Below are 23,298 nucleotides of genomic sequence, written 5' to 3'. Positions count from 1 at the left end.
TACGGCTCCCGCCTGGTCTCACCATCACCGAGTCAAGCGCCATGGACCTTCTCCGCAAGGTAAGGTTAATACTAATACATTTTAAAATGACAAATCTTCTCCCACCGTCGCCGTGATTCATCTATTGTTCAGAGGGGGCGGCCGGTGTGCTGCGGTACCGTTATGTCTCAAAAAGCGTGAGTGTCCGGAGCGGCCAGTCAAAGCGAACATTGTATCTCCGGAGACTTGTGTCCGGGGACGGAGCCGTGACCGCACAAAAGAAAAGAAGAGTGGTAACCCACACAAATAATAATAATGAGAATAAAACATCGATAATAGTTTAAATATTAGTTTAATTTAATCCAAAATGAGTTCGAAGCGCTGTCTGCCCTTTTGCGCGCGCGCGTGGACGAGCGCACAGCGCGTGGCACAGAGGAAGAGTTGGCAGATTGGAAATGGTTCAGTCTACTCCGAGAGATAAACCCTGCAATTTTCCTGTACAGATTCCACCCTGAGCTGCGCTTGTTTTCCTTCAGTCAGGTTGGATTCCCTTCATTTTTTCTGAACCTCATATCACAGTTACAGCGTCTTTTATGAGAGCAGCTTTGGTGAGAGACGCCCTCCTCCCCCCGAAGCCCCGTTTGTTCACAGCTCCGTGTGAGCGGTGGGGTTCCCACGGCCCCGACGTGTCTCAGCACTACACAAACGCAGCCGTGCGTGCTTTAATGCGACGGTTATTATGTTGATTGTGGAAAAACCCACTGGAGCTTTGGACGTGACTTAAATAATAAATATTAATAATAAAAATAAATTGTTAACTCAAAAACGTGTTACTAAGTTGTGCAAACAGCAGTGACTATGTATCTTCAATTTCTTTTACTAACTTGTCTCCACATATTACCATTTGCGTGGCAAATACTAATTTGTCAGCATAAAATATTAATTTAAGCACACAAAATACCCATTCCTATGCAAACATGCACAAATTTGAGGACAAAAAATGCTAATTCATGAGCACAAAATGCTGATTTGTATTCTCAGTATTCAAATTTGTTTACACAAAATGCTAATTTGTGTCTACAAAATAGTAATTTGTGCAAAATTTTATTCTGTGCATACAAAACACCAATTTATGTGTGCACAAAATACACATTTCAGGACACAAAATGCTAATTCATGAACACAAAGTGCTGATCTCTGTTTTCAGTTTGCTAATTTGTTTACACAAAATGCTAATTTGTGTCTACAAAATAGTAATTTGTGCAAAATTTTATTCTGTGCACACAAAATACCCATTCATATGCACAAAATACCAATATGTGTGCACAAAAGGCCAATTCATGAGCACAAAATGCTAGTTTGTGCCTGCAAAACAGTAAATTGTGCAAAGGTTATTTTGTGCACACAAAATACCCTTTCATGTGCACAAAATGCCTATATATGTACACGAAATGCTAAACTGAGCACACAAAATTCCAATTCATGAGCACAAAAGGGTGATTTGTGTTCTAAATATGCAAATTTGTGTACACAAAATGCTTATTTGTGCCTAATTTGTGCAAATTGCAACTCTGTGCACCAAAAATACTAATCCGTGTGCACAAAATGCTACTTCGTTGTTGTTCACCTTTCGGCTTATCGGTTTCTTTTGTTCACACAAAATGCTAATTTGAGCATGGAAAATGCAAATTGATGGGTTTAAAATGGTCATTCTTGTGCACAAAATCCCAACTTGTGTGTACAATATAATTATTTGTTTGCACAAAATTCTATTCTGTTCACACAAAATACTACTTTATGCATACAAAATACTAATATGTTCTCTTAATACATATTTGTGGCTACAAATTGTAATTGGAGCATACAGAGTCATAAGTCCCGGTAATGTAAACAAAATCTAAATTTGTGTGCATTAAATACTAAATTGGAGCTACAAGATGGTAATTTGAGTGCAAAAAATACTCATTTGTGGCCACAAGTGATTGCTTTTCTTCCATTTAAAAAAACAATAAAATAAAATAACAGTATAAACCTCCCAAAAATGTTTTGTTTTTAACCTTAAAGTGCTTAAAATAATGTACTCTGTCTGTTTTATCAGCAGTGAATTTTCTCCAGATGGTTTTCTGTGTGCAGACAAGTTTGAGTGTTAGTTATGTTTCCTCTTTCTTTCAGATGCAGCTGCTCAACAGAAAGTTTCTCCTGCTATGATGGAAGGTCACATGGGGCCGGAGACGAGCAGTTTCTTCCCTTTTTCGCACATAGTGACTTGATGCAGAGTAACCATGGGAACGTGGCGCAGCCTACGAGTGGCGTTCGTCCTCGGTTCTCTGTTCATGCTCCTGTTGATCATTGCGTACTGGGATGACATCGGGAGCTTTAACCTCTATCCGTTCCAGGATCTGAAACATGACTCGCTTCCCTCTGATTGCGGCTCCCGGAGGCTTCCGTCGGACGCTCTCGTGTCTACTGCCTCCACCATCGGAGCTCAGAGAAACTCTCCTGTCACGTTTCCTCCAACTGCTAGGATTACGCTTTCCCCAGAAGACACAGCTCAGGCGCGTGCAGAAGAGGACGCGAGGAAGGAGGGGAATGCTGTTCCGGCTGGAGACAGGAATCAGGATGTGAGGAAACAGAGGGTCGCAGATGTCTGCTCAGGAAAAAACAATGTGGAATTTCCTGGAAGGACTCGAGTGATTGAGCAGATTCCTTACAGGGAACTGGACCACCTGATAGTGGATGACACACACCAGATAATCTACTGCTATGTTCCCAAGGTAAGACTCTTTCAGCTTTATAACAAGCCCTTTAGAAATAAGTTAAACATTATTGGCAGGTTTTCTTTAATGAAAATAGCCAATGGGGTCAGAATTTTTGACTTATTTCGAAAGATTATTTTAGAAAAAAAATCTAGTCTTGTTTTCTCAAACTAATATTATTTTGCTGTTGAAAAGTTCTCTCAAAAATAGATTTTTTTGGCAAAGCAGAATTTTTTTAATTTCATAAGATTCAACTTTTACAGCTTAAATACTATTGCCATGACACCGATAGAAAATAACAAGGAATTAGTGAAAATAAATCACAGTACTTCACTGTTTTTCTGCTTTCATCCACAAACGTTCCCAAATCTGGGTTTTCGTCTTCCCTTCAATTCTGTTCTCTGTTCAGGTTGCGTGCACAAACTGGAAGAAGGTCCTGGTGGTTCTGTCTCAGGCTCTCATCTCCCCGTCCTCAGGAAAACCTTACACCGACCCGGAGGCAGTTCCTGCTGATATAGTACACAACTCCTCACTTCACCTCACCTTTGCCAAGTACGACACACACGGTCCAACACAACTAAAGAGCACACGAGAAAGGGTTCAGAAAGAATGTCTTAAACGGCTGGTAATTGGGGAGAAATCTTCCAACATGACTAACGTTAAGATAGGTTTCATTGTCTCCTAACAAGAGGAGCATAAAAACAGGAAGCACTGAGGACCAAAATAGAAGTCAAAATACCAAGAAATATTTCAGTTTTTTCCATCTTCCCTTTTTTATTTTGTGAAGTTCAATATTTCACTCAGTCACTGATTTACTGTCAGCTTTATGTGATGAGAAACAAGTTTTTACAGGCTAGTGTTTGGCACCTATGTGGGTTTTTGGGGAGACTCCAGCTTCCTCTTACAGTTTAAAAACATTCTTCATTGGTGTTTCTAAATTTCCTATATCTGAATGTGTGGTTGTTTGAATCAGAGATTATTATTATTAAAATAATCGTTTGTGGCAGCCCTAATCTGCGACAGACTGGCGACCTGTTAAGGGTGCACCCTGCCTTGACCTAGCAATAGCTCTGATAGGCTCCAGCAACCTCATGACACCCAAAATGGATTAAACAGGTTCTGAAGATGGATAGATGGATAGAAAGTGGGAGGCAAATCTTATAAAAAGCTTGTGCAAGATTAGGAATTGGTGATAAAACGATAACTATCGTTATTGCAATATAACCTTTTCTCATTAGAAAATTAAGTCTGTCGCCAGAGACTTTTATTTTGAAGGGTCCGAAATTAAAACTTGCTTCTTTGGCAAGTAAAAATTAGAGCGTTAGTCGCCATATGGCGAGTAAACGTTGTTTTCTTAATGTTTGCTCTGTAAAACTTAAAAAATTAGAATTTTATTTTCTAAACAGCTAAGGGGGTTGATTACATAAATACCTGCAAGGAATTGCAAATATCCGCCTTTTTGTTGGTGGGATATGATTTTGAATGTATGGAAAAATGTATATCTTTAATGGATGAAAACATGGTCTTTTTTATTATTAAATTCACAAACTGATTTTTCTTGATAGATATAAACATCATACACAGTTGTAGCTTAATTCTTGACTCTGATATTTCTCTGAGCTTCTCATTGAGTTTGCATTAGGAGGGGGAGTGGAAAGGACAGGCGTGTCTTGGTACCGCAGCACAGACAGACCTTTCTCTCTCCCCCAGGAGCTGAACGTGTGCTTTTTCTTTGCTTTTTCCACTCTTTTCATTGCACTAAAGACCTCACTGACTCCCCTCCTCGTGCGTTTCATCAGAATAAATACTATTGTACGATATGTTTAGCAGAGGAAAAAAAAAACAGTCGCACTAACAATTATTATTTTTTCCTCTCATCAGATTCTGGCATCATTACGGCTCACTGTCCCGCTACCTGATGGCGCTGAAGCTCCAGCGCTATACCAAGTTTCTGTTTGTGCGTGATCCTTTCGTGCGCCTTATCTCTGCCTTCAGGAACAAGTTTGGGAGGTGGGCGTCTGCTGTGTATTGCTGTAAAGCAAATGAACCAAAACTCTGCTTAAGGTGTTGGGCTTGTGTCTGTGATCAGGCCCAACGAGGACTTCTACAAGCAGTTTGGCTCTGTGATGCTGCGTCGTTTTGGCAACACGTCTGGGAGTCTGCCAGAGACTGCGGCCGAGGCGTTCGCTGCAGGAATCAAACCCACGTTTCAGCAGTTTATCGCTTACCTGCTAGACCCAGAAACGGAGAAGGATGGCGTCTTTAATGAGCACTGGAGACAGGTATTGCTCACACATTCTGGCAATATATATGTTTTATTCATAACTTGAAATCTGTCTCCTCCTTTTTGGCCTTCCCTTCTTCTACGTTTTTATGCTGAGGACAGTTTGCTGGCTTTAAAAGCCCTGAGCTACGCCTGCACACATTTATGTAATCAGGAGGAAAAGTTCTCAGCCGTGGCAAAAACCTTTAAAACTGGATGTAAAATCATGGTGTCAGAGGAGGAGTAGCTCATCTAAAGTCCTTCTCAAAACAGAAAACAGAACTCGCCCCTCACCACAGGGCTGCCAAGACATTCCTGTGTTTAAAAAAAGGATGGAAAAGACCATTCTCACTGTTTTATGGCAGCTACAGAGGTTTGGATGAGAGGAAAAATGCGGAGGAGAGTACAGGAAAAGGAATCGAATCGCAAACTATAAAAGTTAACAGCCAAGCATAAAAGTGGGAAGTAAGATCGTAGTATTTTTACCCCCATTCACCTGATACTGGTTATATAACCTAAAGCATAAAGTCAAAAAAGCAGCAAAACTAATAAATATGTCAAATATCCTGCAGCTTTGTAAACTATTTGTCAAAAAAGTAATTCTTTGCTGCTTCAGAATAGAATGGCAATTAATTTTTTTTGTTAAGAAATCACATTTTTTATCTTAACTGCCATTTTTTAAAGTCAAATATTTTCATCCTCATTTTGCTTTATGTTTAGTCATTTTTTTTTACAAATTCCAATGACCTCAATTTTTGTTTATTATACACTTTTTGTTCAGTTAGTAAATGTTTATTCAGTAAAAAATACCTTAAATGTAAATAAGAGAAATCTCACTTTTTGCAGTGAGATTTCAATGAAACGTGTGTTTTTGGTGTTTTTAACATGTTCTTGTAGCATTTTTCTGATGATGGAGGACATATATAAAGAAACTTAAGACTAAAATAGAATTTCTTTGTGTTTCTTTATTCGAATAATCGTGAATCTGGATTAGACAAAGAAATGCTGTTGGACACTATCCGGCAATTTTAGGCATTTTTATGCCTAAAAACGACACTTTTAACGATTTTAAAAGTTATATGACTGGAGTGGAACGTGAACAAAAATAGTTTTTGGTAAGAAAAGCTGAGGCAGGTATTATCCTACATCAAGTGTTTTGTGTATTTATGTCCCAGTGAACATGAAATACAGTAAAATAATCCTTGGTGGATCTGTTTTTCTTTTTCTGTTCCAGGTGTACCGTTTGTGCCATCCTTGTCAGATTAAGTACGATTTCATCGGACATCTGGAAACTCTGGAAGAAGACACAGAGCATCTACTGAAGCTTCTAAAGGTGGATCATCTGCTACGCTTCCCTTCAGGGGCCCGCAACCTCACCTCCACCAGCTGGGAAAGAGACTGGTTTGCACAGATTCCCATCGAAACAAGGAAAGAACTCTACAAACTTTATGAACCAGACTTTGAGTTGTTTGGTTACAACAAACCCGACGGCCTTCTCCAGCAGCAACTTGACTGAGCCAAAGTGGACACAACCACCTCTTGCCTTTCACAGTCTTAGCTTATGGTGCTGTTTATCTGTTATTTAACGTTTGTATACTTTGACAGAAGTGCCTGCCTCAATATTTTATTTATTTTTTAATACAAGTGAACATGTTAAACTCCACACAAAGTCACTTTGATTAAGTTTTATGAGTAGAATTGTATTTTGAAGCGTTGGGAAGTGCAAACTCAAGGAAGTTCTGTTGCAAAAAAAAATTAAAGAGCCTGAAAAATCAAAATGTTGTTTGGAAAGTTGCAGCAAAATAAACAAATAAATTAAAATAAAAAACAAGGATTTGATTGAGAATGGAAAGGTATTGTATTATTATCAGTTTATAGTAGATATAGTAGATCCACATGCAGCTCTTTTATGTCTTCTTTGACTCTTTGAAGAATAAAGCTAATATTTTAAAATAAATAATTACCATTTTGGTTAATTTATTTTAATTGGGGTTTTCATTTATATTTTTAGATTGACATGATTTTATAATAGTAAAATAAAGAGTTTTTTTTAACCCACTGTTGACATACTAAATCAAGTTATCAATCCTACAAAAACACAATTTTTGATGTATGTTTTTTACATCTTTAATTCAAGGAAGTCACCAGCAGGATCTTGATTGACATGGCGTGGATTTTATTTTGAAAATAGCTTTCATGTGCCGCATTAAAAGTAAAAATGTTACATAAAAATTGCGATAAATTAATATTGTAAATATTCAAAGTTAAACTTTAACAGTGAATTGCTTAGGGGTCACAAAAACATTTGTGAAGTGTATTTTCTGTAAGGAACTGGCAAATGGCTCTTTAAGTGTGAAAAGTTAAAGACCTCTGGTAGAGATAAATGTGTTTATGGTTAAGCTTTAGAACTAAAGAATAATGAGGTTTGAAATTGAGAATTTCATTGAAATTTACTCTTAAATAAACCACTTTTTGGGTAAGATGTAGAAGAGGACTAAGCTTACTTTATTCTTTTTTTCATTAGGTAAAATACTTTCAAACTCCACTGTATGAACAGAACAGAGGCGCAACAATTAATTCATCCACCACTTTCTGCTGCACAAAAAGCCTCTTGTTGCGTTCACTTCCCGCATGTCCTGTTGTCTGTTTCCACGTGTTCCAGCCGTTTCCATAGCTCCGCCCACCCAGTCCAAACCTCGCTTCTGATTGGTCGGCGCTCCTGCTCCTCATAAGGAGGGGTGGGGCGGCTTGCCCACAGAGGGGGTTTGACAGTTCTCTCCCGACGTCACCGGTTCCGTCCCAACACGGAAATATGTAAAAGTGTCAGGAGTTGTAGTCATGGATTTAAAGCGGTACCGCTAAAATATTTATATTTTCAAAACGTTCTGAATGTCTATCAATGTCGTTACCGCTCCGCATGCGTTTAACTATGGGACAGCTATCCGCGGGCGCTGAAAATGAGGAACGTTTTCGACCTTTGTTGTTAGTTCGGCCGCTTTAATCCTCCGGACCTTGAAACAAAGTGTTTTGGGGGTCATGGGAACTCTCGGACTCCTGCTAATACCTCTTATCCTGCTGACCTGGGAGGCTAGCCAAATTCAGGTAAACTTCGTCAAAGTGTGTGACTCTGTTTGTGTTTTTGTTTACATGTTTATGGCGTTTCTACTTTTGGCACACGTGTCTATTTAAAGGTCCGGCGAAGTTGCCAAAATAGGTTTTGTTGAGAAGCGTTAAAGTCAGTCCAGCTGGCATGAACGAACTGTACCGGACTGTTTCTGTACCTCATATCGCTGATCGCCCCCAAAACTGTCAATGAGAGCTCCCACACGCATGCGCACAAACGGCTCCAACATTTAGTTGTTATTACACCAATTTTAGTTGAAGTCCAACCAAAACATTCAAACTTAAATCAGCTTAATTCAAATTGGATTCATTATTTTTACTACTTTTGGATGCACACCTGCCCCCCCCCACCTTCATTAAATACAAGCATAAAAAACTTAAACAAACATTAGGCCCCACAACACACCCTTAGAGAATAAGGATATCCTGCTGAGTGAGCTGCACATTTTTACACGTCTGGATGATTCAATCCCACCACACCCACTGCCATAAACCCACACATGCACCCACTCTCCAGGCAAGTCGGTGTACAATCTAGGGATACATGACACGACTGACCTCCTTGTCAGACAGCTGTCTTCAGGGTCCGTTTTCACCATCTTTCTGTTTTTTTTCTTCTGTATTTCTTCAGGCTGCAGGGGCCAGATCAGTCACCCTCCCAGAGTCCCTTCTGTTCATCTCCACCTTGGATGGCAGTCTGCATGCTGTCTCCAAACAGACAGGAGACATCAAGTGGACCCTAAGAGAAGGTTCATGCACCCAGACGTCAGCGCTTTTCACTTTGTTACTTTTGGTGCCTCAAATGTTTCTGATGAAATTATGTTCTTATTTTTTCAGACCCCATTGTTCAAGTTCCTGTTTACCTCACAGAGTAAGCCACGCACAGCAGCTCAATATGAATGTCAAGTTTAAGACCCTCTCTGAGGAAAATCCAGATTTTGCGTTGATGATGGAGGACACATGTAAAGAAAATTAGGGTTAAAATCACATTTCTGAATATTTATTAATTCAAACCATTGAGAATCAAAAAATGTGGTTTGATAAAGAGCGTATTTGTTATGTAGAAAATGCCCTGGGTGGCTATAAGCTCCCTGCTCCGCTCCATTCTGAAGCATCCACTTGCAGACCAATAGATCCACGTCTTTGTTTTCCTCGACGAGCTGACATCTGGCTCCAAAAAGAACTGGATAGCTCCAATATTAGTCCCCATTTTTGTTCCACTGGTAAATCTTAGGTTAGGGGTGTGAGGGGCTATAAACTTGTGGGAGTGCATGTAAATAGAGAGAGGGAGAAGAGGGAGCGGGGTTCCTTTGCACTAACGACCTCGTCCACAACTTGGAGGGCTCTGCAGAGACTATGTCCTTGAAAATGACAGTTTTTTAAAGATTTTGGCTAAAAACAATAGTGCACAATAATATTTATATTTACTCACCTTCAACATTTTTTTGTTACCTGTGTTTTCTAAGTATTGTTTTCTTGTTTTCTCTAGGCCAGATTTTCTCCCAGATCCAAATGATGGCAGTTTGTATGTACTTGGTGGAAAGCACAAGGAGGGCTTGATGGTAAAAAGTGTTTCAGTGTCTGCGTTACACGTTTATTTACTGTCCCTAACCTCTTAAACACATTTGTTATGCTCTTTTTGCAGAAACTGCCCTTCACCATCCCAGAGCTGGTTCAGTCAGCTCCCTGCAGAAGCTCTGATGGCATACTTTACACAGGTTAAGATTAAAAGACAGAAAGAAGCATTATAAACTCTGAGGTGCTTGACTACTGTCTCTTGAACTCTTGTTTGTGTTCTCATGCAGGGAAAAAGCAGGATGTGTGGTTTGTGGTGGATCCTGAAACAGGCGAGAAGCAAACCAGTTTAACCACCTCCGCCTCCGAATCCATCTGTCCCAACAGCCCTCTGCTCTACATCGGACGCACAGGTGTGTCACCTGGGCAGCAGCACATGTGCGGCTCAGGATTTGAGCTCGATGCTTTTGACTGATGCTGTTTGTTTTCCAGAGTACGTGATTACCATGTTTGATACAAAGACACAGGAACTGAGATGGAATGCAACATACAACGATTACTCTGCCCATCCTTATGACGAGAAGCTTGACTACAGTATGTCCATGCACACACACACACACACACACACACAAACACACAAATGCGCTTCCACTCACTTTGTCTGTAGACTAAACTAATATGACAATTTTGACAAAATCTAAAATCATACCCCTTTAAACCTCTGTCCTAACAGATAGAAAAGCATTAAATTGTGCTTAAACAAGCAAAAAAAGCTGTTTTTTATTATTTGCTTTTATGGTTCCATTTGTATTTTTGAATATTTTCAGAGAATAAAGACTGTTAATCTATTTTTACAAAACAAACACAAAGCTTTAATTGGTAAACTAAAGCAGAAAATAATGAATTGTTAACATTTGCAAAGCAGAAAATTATGCTAATATTCACATCATCTTATGTTTCATTTACATTAGAACTAATACTTTTAATAACAATATTTTTTACAAATTATTTGACAATAACCAAAGTAAAAAAAAATCAGTTGTTGAGGGGGTTAATTCTCGTTTAAAGGAAAAAAATTGTTTGCCATAATATTTAATATTAAAAATGGGAAAGAATTAATCATTTTATAGCAAACTGGAAGCTCTTTATGTTCTTTGTTTTATCAAGAACCTGTTCTGTTAACAGAGATGGCCCACTTGGTCTCGAGTGGTGACGGACTTGTTGTGACTGTGGACAGAGAGTCAGGTAAGATGTTGGTGTGGAGTTATTCACTGTTTAATTTTATTTAAATGTATTTTTTTCTAATTTAGCTTAATTGTTTATTTTATTTTATTTTATTTTATTTTATTTTATTTTATTTTATTTAGTTGATTAATGGTGTCCCAGAAAAACTGAAATGGAGCATACAAGTTGCATTTTTTTTTCTTTGCAATTTTGGATTTTGTTGAATAGTTTTTCAAAATTTTTGAATTATTTTGAAGAATTTCAGAATCTAAAATTATTAAAAAGAAAATAAAAGGACAATATTTTTACATTTCTGGCTGACTTATTGAGCCTTGACTTTTCCAATTAAAGGGGAAAAAAAACACTTTTTAAATATTTGTTCCAATTTTTTTCGCAGGTTTTTAAAAAGATTTTTAAACTTGTAGCTAATTAAAAATGAACACTTGCATATGTTTGGATGCCTTCTTTTTCAGGGGACGTCCTGTGGAGTCAAAACTACGGCTCCCCGGTCATCGGGGTCTACCTGTACTCTGGGGACTCGCTGAGACACGCGCCTCACCTGTCCCTCGCCATAGAAACGTTACGGTTCCTCACCTTCTCCGCCAAGGATCAGGCTGAAGCACACTCCTCCTTGAAGTGGAGCTATCAGTTTGTGAAAGAGCAAGCCACTGCACAAGCTCAGCTCGTGTGAGGGAAACATTTTGTGGTTTTCTGAAAAATTCTGGGAAAAGTGCAGCTGAATCGTTTCAAAACCTGTTGTTTTTAGTTAAAAGTATAGATGAAGCTGAAAATGAATAATTAGCACAAAGCAAATAACATTTGCCAAACATACAGTTTTAATGATAGGAATATAATTGTAGGATGTTTTATTGTATTTTATGGGAATGTAGATAATAAGCTTTTTTGTTTCTGTACATTTGGAGATCAAAACTAGTTTCCATAGATGTAGTGGTTAACTGAGCTTCTGGTTCTTTCAGACCCACTCTCTATGTAGGAAAGCTGGACTCCCACTTCTATGCCTCCACTTCTCTTGTCCACCATGGGGTCTCTTTATTGGTGAGCACACACAAATCCTCCATTTTTACTTTTCTTAATCTCTCTAATCAAACAGAACAGTTCAGTTTGGTCTGAGGGGAAACACTAAAGTGACTCATCTGCTCTTTTTTTGCCTGGACAGCCACGAGGATTGATCCTGGCTCGGATCGAGGGTCCCGTGACGTCCGGAGTGACGGTTAGTGGGAGAGGGGAGTGTGAAATCACACCGTCCACCGATGTGCGCTATCCACCAGGAAGCACAGCCAGCAAGAAAAACCACTGGCTGCTCATCGGTAATGAGGAAACACGACAAGAAGAAGCTGCATGCGTCAGACAAACCATTTTAGTAACGATCCCTCTGCATTTTTGTTGCTGCAGGGCACCACGAGCTCCCTCCTGTAGCCCACACCACCATCCTGAGGGATTTCCCCGTCTCTCTGCAGCACTCCACCGAGAAAGTTATCCCTCCTCGATCTACGGCTTCCTCTGACTCCTACTACCATCAGCACTACGTGAGTCATGCAGCCTCCAGATGACAAAGCACAAGAGGATTTAACAGTGATGCTCATCTGTAAAACCTAAAGGAAAATGCTGCCAGTTAAACCACAAACCCAGGCTTACGTCTACTACAGTGGCCCCCAACTTTTTTCAGGCCAGGACCGGTTTAAATTAGACAATATTTTCACTGACCGGTCCAAACATGGCTGGAGTTGGCAGTTTTAAGCTTTCGGGTTCTGAAAATCTATTTTCAAAATAAAATGTTGCTACAAGATATTTAGTTTAGAAATAAAAAAAAAAAGATATCACAGGATGAAGATTCAGTAAAACAAAGTTGATTTGTAGAAAATTTTTATGATATGAAAAAAATCCATAAAGGAAATATTATACTTTCTTTTCCCCATAGAAAGCTATTTTAACACCTAATCCAGGCTCCGATTATCTTTGGGGACAAGAAGATTGATCATATTTTGTCTTCACATAAATCCACATTCACTGGGTGTTTTTTCAACACAAAGGAACATTTTCTGTGCTTAAGTTCCTGAATGGATAGTTACTTAATACAGGCTTGCTGTTGGAAAATTCTCTAATTTTCCAACGTCCTACTTTTAGGTTGTGATGGATAAATACAGGAGTGTGATCTGTGATCCGTACGGATCATTAACCACGGTTCGGCCCACACGTGTACCACGGACCACCACCCCCCTCCTCCCCCGTGCACATTATTAAAATAATTGTCTGTCTTTACCAAATGCAATTGGTGTCAAATTCATGTACTGTACATCATCTGTGTTTTAACATGCGTCAAAGTTGCTTCTTGACAGTTATCCAAAAGTCTGTTTAACTGATGTGCCCGCCGCGTGTGGGAGAAGCTTCTGTCAGAAACTTTTTAAATACGTTTTATTGTTTGGTTTTTGCTAGCTTTTGGCCACCAGCTGGTATCCATGCAGCTAGCTAGACGCGAGACCAAGTTGAATGTTGTGAACAAAATCTGTCAGTTTTTCAAAATAAAACTTCCTTCAGGATCAGAAAATAAACTAAACTGAAATAATCTAAGTTAGCGCATGTAGTTCTTTTTTTCTGTTTGCGGCCCGGTACCAAGTGACCCATGGACCGGTCCGCAGTACAGGGATTTGGGGCCACTGCTCTACTCTTTTCTGTCTCTGTCAGTTCCAGACAGTGACTGAAGGCCACGGCGACCCGGCGTCTAATAAAGAAGGAGCTGATGGCAGGAAAACGGGACAGACTCCGAGGCCAGCCGCTGTGCTGCCCGTCAGCCTGACTCAGGACCGCCTGACCCTGGCTGTCCTCACTCTGCTGCTTGGAGGATGGCTCACTATTGTGCTTACGTATCTCATCGTGAGTTCTCGTGATATGACAAAAACCTGTCAAAAGTTTAGAAAAAATCGAGCATCTCACCGAGTTGTGTTCTGAAACGGGTTTTTGCAGCGCACCACCCAGCAACTGAAAGTTCAGAGGCAGCAGGAGGAAGCATTTGAGACTCGCCTTCAGCGCATGCAGAACAACATTCAGACCAACACCTCAACCTCTGGAGACACGACCCAGTCTGCTGACACGAATCTCACAAGGGGTATGTAGGTTTTCTGCTCCCGAATTGACCCCAAGCTTTAAAAGTGGTGAGTTAGCTCACATTCTCATTAAAAAGGTGCATATCAAGCTGCTTTAATATTGTCTGCAGTGATTTTATCTCTCTTCAGCAGACTAGTTATGTATTTTTATATTTTCATGAACGTAGAATCTCCACCTTCATCCACTGACTCTCCACCCAGCCTCAACAGCAGCAACATCCCAGAGGCAGAAGAAGTTAGTACAGCTGCTCCTAAAACCACAGAAGGTACAAAAAAACATCACTTTTAGAAAGCTACCATAGCCATTATGGAGATGAAGGATTCATTTCTCTTTCTAACATTTTCCAGAAGGAAGCAGTGAGGAAGTGCAGGTGGGAAAAGTTTCCTTTTCCCCCACTGAGGTGCTCGGACATGGATCTGCAGGAACATTTGTGTTCAAGTATGTCTCTTTAAAAAACATTTGTTTGCATTAAAATAATAATTGGTTTTCACAAAAATAAGTAAACATTTGCAACCAATATTTACCTAATATTTTCTATGTTTTCCCCCTAAAAGCAGATAGACAACAGTCTGGAGCTTTTCTAAAATATTGTTCCAATAAGATCTTTTCTTGGGCTTTAGGGGTACATTTGATGGACGGCATGTGGCGGTGAAGCGAATCCTGCCAGAGTGTTTTGAGGTGGCAGAGCGGGAGGTGCAGCTCCTGCGGGAGTCCGACACGCATCCAAACGTCATCCGATACTTCTGCACAGAGAGGGACCGCCTTTTCACTTACATCGCCATCGAGCTGTGCGCTGCAACGCTGCAACAGGTCAGAGATTAAGCCATCAGCGCTTTATCCTTCAGCTGGGATCCTTTTAATGGTGAATTCTCTCTGTAGTATGTGGAAGATCCATCTTCTTTCTCTGATCTGAGTCCGATAACTGTGCTGGAACAGACCATGTGTGGCCTCTCCCACCTCCATTCACTCAACATAGGTCTGACATCCACTCACAGGATTTAAACATTTAGAGAAAGTTTTGGTTTGAAACTCTGCAGTCTCTCCTCTCTCCAGTCCATCGTGACTTGAAGCCGAGGAACATTCTCCTCTCTGGGCCTGGAGCTCTAGGAAGAGTCCGAGCTCTCATCTCCGACTTTGGACTCTGTAAAAAGATCCCAGACGGTCGGAGCAGCTTCTCTATGCGGTCTGGAATACCGGGAACTGAAGGGTGGATAGCACCCGAAGTGCTTCGAGACACACCGGGAAATAAACCAGTAGGAAGCACCAACTCATCACACAGAAGAATTTACCTATTACTTATAAAAGATTGTATCCTTAGTCAGTGTCATGGTTTTCTCCAGACGGCAGCAGTGGACGTGTTCTCGGCCGGCTGTGTCTTCTACTATGTGGTCAGCAGAGGGCAGCACCCCTTCGGCGACGCATTAAGAAGACAAATCAACATCCTGTCTGGAGAATATTCACTCTCACATTTTAAAGAGGAATCAAATGGTGATTATTTTATCCAATATCTTAACTAAAATGTAACAAAGAGAAAGAGCAAGCATTGAAGACTCACTCTGCTGACATTTGTGTTTTTAACATGTTCTTGTGGCATTTTCTTGATGATGGAGGACATGTATATTAGGGCTGTGAATATTAACGCGTTAAGACACGCGATTAACCAAACAGAATAATGCGTTAATATTTATTAACGCAAATTAATTGCACTTTGCAGAGCAGCAGTCTTTCGCTGTGCCTCGCTGATTTATTCTTAATTTAAGACATTTGTCGGGTATTATCCAACTTATACCATGGTTATTTACAGAAGAAAAAATTATTCCACCTAATTTTATGATCTTGTTTTTTTTTCCGGTACAGATCACTTTTTCACAAAAAGCGGACTATTTGATCCGTAGTCATGGTAACATGATGAGGCACCGCCGAGCCTCGAATGCAGTGGCAGGAGAAAGCAATATAAATGCTGATCATCATGATAAGTTAAATAAAGAACCAGTTCAGAGAGAGTTCACCTCTTACCGCTTGTTCTTGTCCAGAAGATGAAGCAAAAAGTTTGTTTTAAAGCAGTCTGTGCAGTGACATCGAGCAGTGGCAGTAATTTTTTTTATCTCTTTAAGTCTTTATGTCAGCATTTTTGTTTTCTTGGAGTAATACTGTGAACATAAAATTTTTTAGAGTTCTGCTTATCTTACTGTTGATGTGTCTTGTACACACAAATTACATTTATGAGTTAACACTTCATAAATTTATAAATTTTAGACAATAAAAATGAAGGAAAAATTTCTCTCTGGCTAGTTTTTTCATAAAATGTACTTAGTAAAACATAGTGATTAATAGTAATTAATCACAATCCAAAAGTGTGATTAATCTGATTAAAAAAAAAAAAGATTAATTGTGATTAATAACGATTCATTTTTTCCCAGGTTTGGGATTAATTAGTTGATTGTTTTTAATCGATTAGTGGCCTAATAAAGATGAAAAAACGTTTTTTCTGGAAGGGGTGGGGTCTGCTCTATGCTAATGGTCCCGCCCACAACTTAGAGAAGATGACCTCCTGCCGTTCTGCAGAAACTATGTCCTACAAAAGCAACAGTTTTTTTTCTTTTTAAAATTTTGGGTAAAAACGACATAATAATAATTAAAAGACGACAGGGCACGCTTTTAAAACAGATCAAAAGATGATCACAGTGGGTCTTGACAGCTTTCTCAAAGCTTTTAAAGTTTATACAAGAACTAAAACGGTTTCTGTAGCTCACAGCTTGATTTCATAAACACATTTGGTTCTTTTCCCATCAGATGACATTATAGCACGGGATCTGATTGAGCAGATGATTAGTGCTGACGCAGAAACCCGGCCCTCCACCGAGTGTGTGCTCAAACATCCTTTCTTCTGGAGTCGGGAGAAGCAGCTGCTCTTTTTCCAGGTGGGCAAAGTCGTGGTGTGCACCTGTTTGCTCATGGTTGGTCAGAAATCAAGCTTTCTCTGAAGTTACAGACCTCCTGTCCGCATGCATTTAAAGGACGTGAGTGACCGGATAGAGAAGGAGCCAGCAGACAGTCCCATCGTGGTCAGATTGGAGACGGCAGGTAGAGGGGTGGTCCGGACCAACTGGAGAATGCACATCTCTGTCCCTCTGCAGACAGGTACACACGCACACGTCTCCCAGGTAACACCCTTCAGTGGCCTGTAATCAATATTCTCCTCATCTCCTCTGCAGACTTGAGGCGGTTCAGGACATATAAAGGAAACTCTGTTAGAGATCTGCTTCGAGCCATGAGGAATAAGGTCAGCCTGTGTGCTTACATCCTTCTGGCTCATCCTCAACCCCCTCGTCTGTTTTGACCTTTAGCCGGTTTTGGTTTTTTACATTTCGCAGAAGCATCACTACCACGAGCTACCCCCAGAGGTGCAGGAGACTCTTGGCGAACTTCCCGAGGGCTTCGTCAGCTACTTCACCTCACGGTTTCCACGGTTACTGATGCACACACATGCCGCCCTCCTCATCTGTGCTCACGAGAGGCTGTTTCATCCATACTATAAGCACCCCAAAGCCAAATAACCTTCACTCCACCCCCAGCTCCTCGTTCCACATGCTTCATAATATTATGCTATTGCTTTTGTAAAGCCTGTATAGATTCTTTTTTAAAGTTGGTTACAGTGCTGAGGGGGAAAAAAGTTTTCTATGCCTGCAGCTGTTTTTATAGATTAATTTAAATTTGTTTGGTTCCTCACATTAATAAAACCTTCAGAGTTTTATTTCTGGAAATGTTTCCTGGAAGCAAAGCTAATACAATTATCACAGCTATTAGTAATGGACAAAACTTTTATACTGAAAACAAAGCTAATGTAACACAGTGTGTCTACAATCCTTGAACTTCAGTAATAAAGTCAAGGATTGGTACAACGTGCTCCACACCAAAACAAACTTTTATTTAAAAGCACTTCATGTGTCAAACACTGATCGAGCATTTCTTTCTGAGCATCATAACTACAAAATAAGGCAACAGCAAAAAAGTGAATATCATGGAAAAGTGTATTTATTTACATAACTCCACTAAAAAAAACTTTCATAGAACAAAGATATAGACGCAGAGCCCACTGTTTGATTGATTTCAAGCATTTGTTACCTAAATTTGTGTCCCAGCTCATGAAAAACAGGATTTCAGAATTTAGTATGCTATGGAGAAATCACCATTTACTTCTCAGTTTTTCCCAAAGATTATGATCGCATCAAATCATTTAAAGTATATTTTCCAGAATATTATTTCTTTCATCAAAACTGTATCATTATGGTCAGGGTCCAGGTCCCTCTGGAATCTCCATCCAGACCCTCAGCAGAAGGAATCATGAAGTCCTCTAGAACATTCTGCTAGACGGTTGCAGTGATTTTGGATTGGAGAAAATAGAGTTTACCAACACTAGAGCTGGACGTTTCAGCCCAAATCACGACTGACTGTGGAGATTTCACATTGAACCTCCAACAGTTTGGGTTCTGCCCCTCACCAATCTTCCTCTAAACTGTTGGACCTTCATTCCCAAATTAAAGATACTTTACTTTCATCAGAAAACAGGATCTTGGACCACAGGTCAACAGTCCAGTCCTTCTTCTCATTGGTCCAGTTGAGATGTTTCCTCCATTGGCTCAGAAGTGTCATGACCTGAGGAACCCAACAGTTGCAGTCCATCTCCTCCTCCTCATTCCACTCTCTGGAGTCGTCTCTTTTGCTGGAGCATCTCTGCTGTAACATTTGACCCTTCTGTTAGACTTTCCGTTGATCTGCTCGGACACAGCGCTCTGTGAACAGTGTCTCCATACCCAGAATATGGAGGGGATCAACAGCTGCGTAGTAATCAGAATAAAAGCCTGATCAGAATAAAAATGTCACATAAACACGCCATTCGGAATACTCTGGCCCAATCAGACTCATTCGGATCAAAATTAGGTGGGTGATACCGATTGTTGAACTGATCACGGTGTATATAAACAAAGCATTCCGACTGTATGTTATTTCTGTGCTTTTACGTCACGCATAGAGGGCGTGGTTCTCTAGGAGAGACTTCGGAGCGCTAACAGGACAGATTGGCTGCAGCTGGACTCTTAGCTTTATTTTTGCAAGGAGGGGAGGATGCTTTGTTTTTTGGTATGCACTTTGGAGCGCAGTCCGTCCAGCTGTTCTGCGCAAGCTAGCTGTCAGACTTGTGAAAACTCTCCCAGGAGAACTGTGCTTTGGGACGGAGTATGTGCTTGTGGAGGGGATTTTTGAACACCGCGCTCCAAACAGTCCTCTGACACTTTTCCAATCATGTGAATTTGTGTTTACAGTGGTGCCTGGACTGATTTTAGGCCCATCCTTGGCTAAATGTCTAACTCTAACCCTTCCTCCAAGTGTGTGCGGCCAAGAATAAGATACTGACCACATGGATTTAGAAAATTACGAGTGAACAGTTTCCAGTATTTTAGCTAGTTCTGTGTATGTCAAAATGATTTATTCCGAATAAACATGTGACGTATGTAAACCTTTGTTACAACTGGATAAAGTTTCTCAGGGCCCATGTGGACAGTTCTATTCTAATCCGATTGAGGACATTTTGCACATGTAAACGCAGCTCCAGATTGTGTTCTTGTTGTCAAGACAACTGAACCACTTTAGTGACATCAGAGAAACCTGAGCAGGTGCTTTAGTTTAGTAGATGATTAGTTAGTGAAACTCAGTTTAAAACATTCATGTCCTGCAGGATTTGGACAGATTCCTCCACAACATTTTCTTTTTTGTGAGTTTCATGAGCTGGAACCACAATTTATGTAAAAATAAACAATTAAATACCTGAATTCAATAAAACAGCGGCTTCTGAATCTATATTCTTTGAAAGTTTACTTTTTTGAATGAGATTATAATATTCTATTTTTTAGTGGGTCTGTATTTAAGCAGTAAAATATTTCACCTGGTTCCTGTTGCTAGTGATCCTACTGGTGTGCTGTTGAACTATTGATATTTATCCACCGCCTGTGTTCCTGTGTGTCTGAAGGACGCATGGATCTGGTATTTATTACATACAGTATGCAGCTCACCGTGGTCTTATTGCATTTCTGTTTTGGAAACACTCCTGGAAACCCTTTCTATGGGAAATCTGGGATGAGTACGGACCTGTATGAACGGGTTTGTGTTGCCTTATTTTGTGTTTCCTCAGTTCTTCACTACTAAATTGCACAAAGCTTGAGAGTTTAACTCTACACTGCCACAGGGAATAAAGGCTACTCATTTTGGAAAAAAAATGTCTGTACTTGCTGTAAAGTGTGATTGTTGGTCTGCATCAGAGCTATTTTACAGTTGCACCTTTTTTTTTTTTTGAAGAAATAAATAAATTGACACTTTGGGTGTACCAAAGACTAATCAAGGGATTTTCTCATTGATTTTCATGGGAGGATGTGAGCTGTGTTCCTAAAGCTTAAGAATTTTTTTTTGTTTGATTAAGGAACTGCAGACCAAAAAAGAAGTATATTTGCAAATAAAACCCAGACTTAAAAACATTAATATATGAAAGACAACAGTGGCTTGCAAAATTATTCACCCCCTTGGATGTTTTATCCTTGTTTTGCCATTATAAATCACTAATGGTCAATAAAAATTGCAGTTATTCACTCTAAAACTTATTGAAAATAACCCTCCTTGTTGAAGTGAAAACAGATTTCTACAAAGTAATGTCAACAAAACAAGAGATATAGAAAGAAATCTAATTGTTTCCACAATTATTTATTACTTTGTAGAAATCTGCAGTCGTTTTTTTCACTGAAAGACATCTGTGTTCATCTTAACTAAAAGTAAAGTAAATAAAAGCAAATATTAGTTTTTTAGCTCAGCATCATTTTATGCATATGGGAGCAGCTCAATGATGTAAATGAATATATGTTTTGGAATCAAACATACAGTCTTGGGAAGTGCACATGTCCTGCAGACATTTTTAGTGAGTAAAAACCTCAGCATGTGGTGAATCTACACTTCTCTCTACTGCAGATGTCCTCTACTAAAAATCCAGGATGGCTCCGAATGACAGTAGATGTGTCAGCTATATATTCACGATTAGCAGCCAACAGCCTCGTTTTCCTGCTAAAACTAAACCACATTTACAAGAAAAAACCCAAAGAAAATGACTCTTCACAATCCTAGATTTCATTTGTTTAGACAGACAGGCAGCAGAGCTGAGACGTGCAGGCTCATCCACAAAACATTATTGATGTCTGCAGTACTGCCTCCACATTTAGAGAAAAGGAAGTTATAACCGCTGAGGGGGTGGAAGCACTGCACTACAAAAACGGAATCTAAAGAAAGTTAAAAGATCCTTGTTTAAAACAAATGTCATTTTATGTATAACCTTTTTAATAAAGTGTTTCAAAAGCAATTTGAGAAAATGTCATGGATTAGAATTTATGCCTAAAATAAGAATTCTTGGTACGATAATTTTTCTTATTGCATTGGCAATTTATTTTTTTATTATTATTAAAAGAAAATCTGCCAATTGAGGTAAGAATTTTTGGTTTATTTCTAAGGGGCCTGTTGTTGCAGTTTTCCTTCTTTGAGTTTATAAAATGATTACATTTGTCTTTCCATTTTTAAGCTGAATATATTTGAAAGGAAGATATTCAATTCCTAATGTTCCACAATATGACCCTAATGATACACAAAATGCTTCTTAAGACTTACTTGATATTATTTTCCTCTTATCTCTATTAATTCTGACACATATGTTGCAGTTAGAAACTCCCTACAGATATTTGTACAGGCTTTTGAGATATTTTATTATAAGCTTTGTCACAGAGCCCTCTATTTTTTTATTATCATTGTAGTTGTAGATCTAGAAATAAAAAATAAATCTTTGGATTTTTTTTTTTTTTTGCCAGTTTTTTGGGGAAAAATGTTGTTGCAGTGTTTCATCTGCACCAGCAGAGGGAAACATCTGTCCACCACATAGCTGATGTTATCTTTTCAAAACCTTTTTAAATCATGTTTTATTCCTTTTTCTGGGGTGAGCTCCTCATATACTTTTCTGATATGAAATTAATTCCAACATTTATGTTTTAAACATAAACACATGTTTGATTGAAGCTATCAAAACAGCAACATTTGAACACGTGTTTTCTTGAATTTATCTTCCTATAAAAGTACACATTGCCTGTATACTGCAGCATAGAGCGGATACGATGTCACAGTTTATGTGAGTGTCAGTGTGAACTAAAACATAAGTGGCCTAATGATGCGGCAGCCCAGAGAGCAGCGATGTGTCATGGTCAAATCATCAGCTAACGAGCCACTAGTTGTTTTAAAGTTCAATGTGTGATTCAGTCGTTTGGTCAGCCCGTTTGTGAGTGTGTGTGTGGCATGAGCTGCTCATTATTAAATATCAGAGTTCAGCTGTAGGTCCAATCAAAACAGCCCAGGGAAACATCAGCTTAACCAGAGTCATGAGACCAAACTTACTCTCACACATGTACTCACTCCAAACCACACACTCACACACATCAACAAACACTGGCGAGGCAGCTCGGATCATTTCAAAGCAGCCAACGCATTTGTGAAACCACATTGTGTGTGAAATATTGCAGCTTGTACAGCAATAACCTTTGGATGGAGGATTTATGTGTCGCTGCAGCAGCAGCAGCAGCTTAATTATACTGTCATTAACCGGCTTTCCACGCAGCCTACAGCAGGTCGCGGCGTTACAATGATCCGCCTCAGAAAGGACTTTGATTTGTTTAAGTGAATTTGTGTAAAGCAAATAAAAAGAGGATTAAAGTGACAGCATGTTAGTGGGGGAAAAAAGTCTTGGGAGATTAAAATCCACTAACCGCAGGATGGAAAAAGAATGATTGTGTCAGGCGTCTTGACAGAAATGAAACATGGACACAGCAAAAACTGAAAGTAAAAAGACCCTTGATTCAAGAAAAATAATCAAGAAAGTTGACAATTTTTCTTAGCTTGTTGGCAATTTTTTTTAAAGAAATCTGCCAATATGCTTATTTCTATGGGGCCTGGGGGTTCATATGGCTGCCAAAAGTTTGAATTTCCAGCCATTGTTTTTGCTTTGTCACTGCAATATGTAAAGCAAATCCAACATTTTCACAAGAATTTAAGAAAAAGATCACAATCAAACTGGATTCAAAAATAATCCTCTCTGGAGCTAAAAGTCGTGATTTTGAACAAAAAACCCCTGAAATGAAAACGGGCTGCAGATAAAACCCAATGTAACTTTAGAACAAAATGTCCTCTCTGAGGAAAGCTGTGCGTTTCAGAAACCACTGGGGAGGTTTTTTTTTTTTTTCA

At 39.4% G+C, this 23,298-nt stretch overlaps 2 protein-coding genes across 5 annotated transcripts; both read left to right on the top strand.

The window, feature by feature from the left end:
* On the top strand, nucleotides 1-6,776 carry LOC112137268 (carbohydrate sulfotransferase 12). 2 transcript variants are annotated; one of them, XM_024259497.2, is made up of 6 exons: nucleotides 1-59; nucleotides 2,152-2,753; nucleotides 3,145-3,287; nucleotides 4,617-4,745; nucleotides 4,825-5,017; nucleotides 6,233-6,776. In XM_024259497.2, the coding sequence occupies exons 2-6, from the start codon at nucleotides 2,262-2,264 to the stop codon at nucleotides 6,512-6,514; spliced, it is 1,239 nt and encodes a 412-aa protein (XP_024115265.1). In that variant the 5' UTR covers nucleotides 1-59; nucleotides 2,152-2,261; the 3' UTR covers nucleotides 6,515-6,776. The 2 variants fall into 2 exon arrangements, with proteins under 2 accessions (XP_024115265.1, XP_036067852.1); XM_036211959.1 differs by lacking the exon at nucleotides 4,617-4,745.
* Nucleotides 6,777-7,731: 955 nt separating this feature from the next.
* ern2 (endoplasmic reticulum to nucleus signaling 2) lies at nucleotides 7,732-21,379 on the top strand. 3 transcript variants are annotated; one of them, XM_024259831.2, is made up of 24 exons: nucleotides 7,735-8,100; nucleotides 8,753-8,870; nucleotides 8,959-8,992; nucleotides 9,611-9,683; nucleotides 9,767-9,839; nucleotides 9,927-10,049; nucleotides 10,129-10,230; nucleotides 10,822-10,881; nucleotides 11,334-11,547; nucleotides 11,838-11,916; nucleotides 12,038-12,188; nucleotides 12,274-12,407; nucleotides 13,564-13,752; nucleotides 13,843-13,984; nucleotides 14,150-14,248; nucleotides 14,334-14,421; nucleotides 14,604-14,793; nucleotides 14,863-14,959; nucleotides 15,037-15,236; nucleotides 15,324-15,471; nucleotides 16,777-16,904; nucleotides 17,001-17,124; nucleotides 17,199-17,266; nucleotides 17,358-21,379. In XM_024259831.2, the coding sequence occupies exons 1-24, from the start codon at nucleotides 8,035-8,037 to the stop codon at nucleotides 17,538-17,540; spliced, it is 2,883 nt and encodes a 960-aa protein (XP_024115599.1). In that variant the 5' UTR covers nucleotides 7,735-8,034; the 3' UTR covers nucleotides 17,541-21,379. The 3 variants fall into 3 exon arrangements, 2 of the variants coding, with proteins under 2 accessions (XP_024115599.1, XP_024115598.1); XM_024259830.2 differs by having other exon boundaries at nucleotides 14,331-14,421; XR_004947883.1 differs by lacking the exon at nucleotides 17,358-21,379 and having other exon boundaries at nucleotides 7,732-8,100; nucleotides 14,331-14,421; nucleotides 16,970-17,124; nucleotides 17,199-17,216.
* Nucleotides 21,380-23,298: the final 1,919 nt, after the last annotated feature.

This window comes from Oryzias melastigma, linkage group LG1 (genome assembly GCF_002922805.2).
Source record: "Oryzias melastigma strain HK-1 linkage group LG1, ASM292280v2, whole genome shotgun sequence".
In the NCBI taxonomy this organism is placed as follows: Eukaryota; Metazoa; Chordata; class Actinopteri; order Beloniformes; family Adrianichthyidae; genus Oryzias; species Oryzias melastigma.
This window is presented reverse-complemented; position numbering and strand designations above follow the sequence as displayed.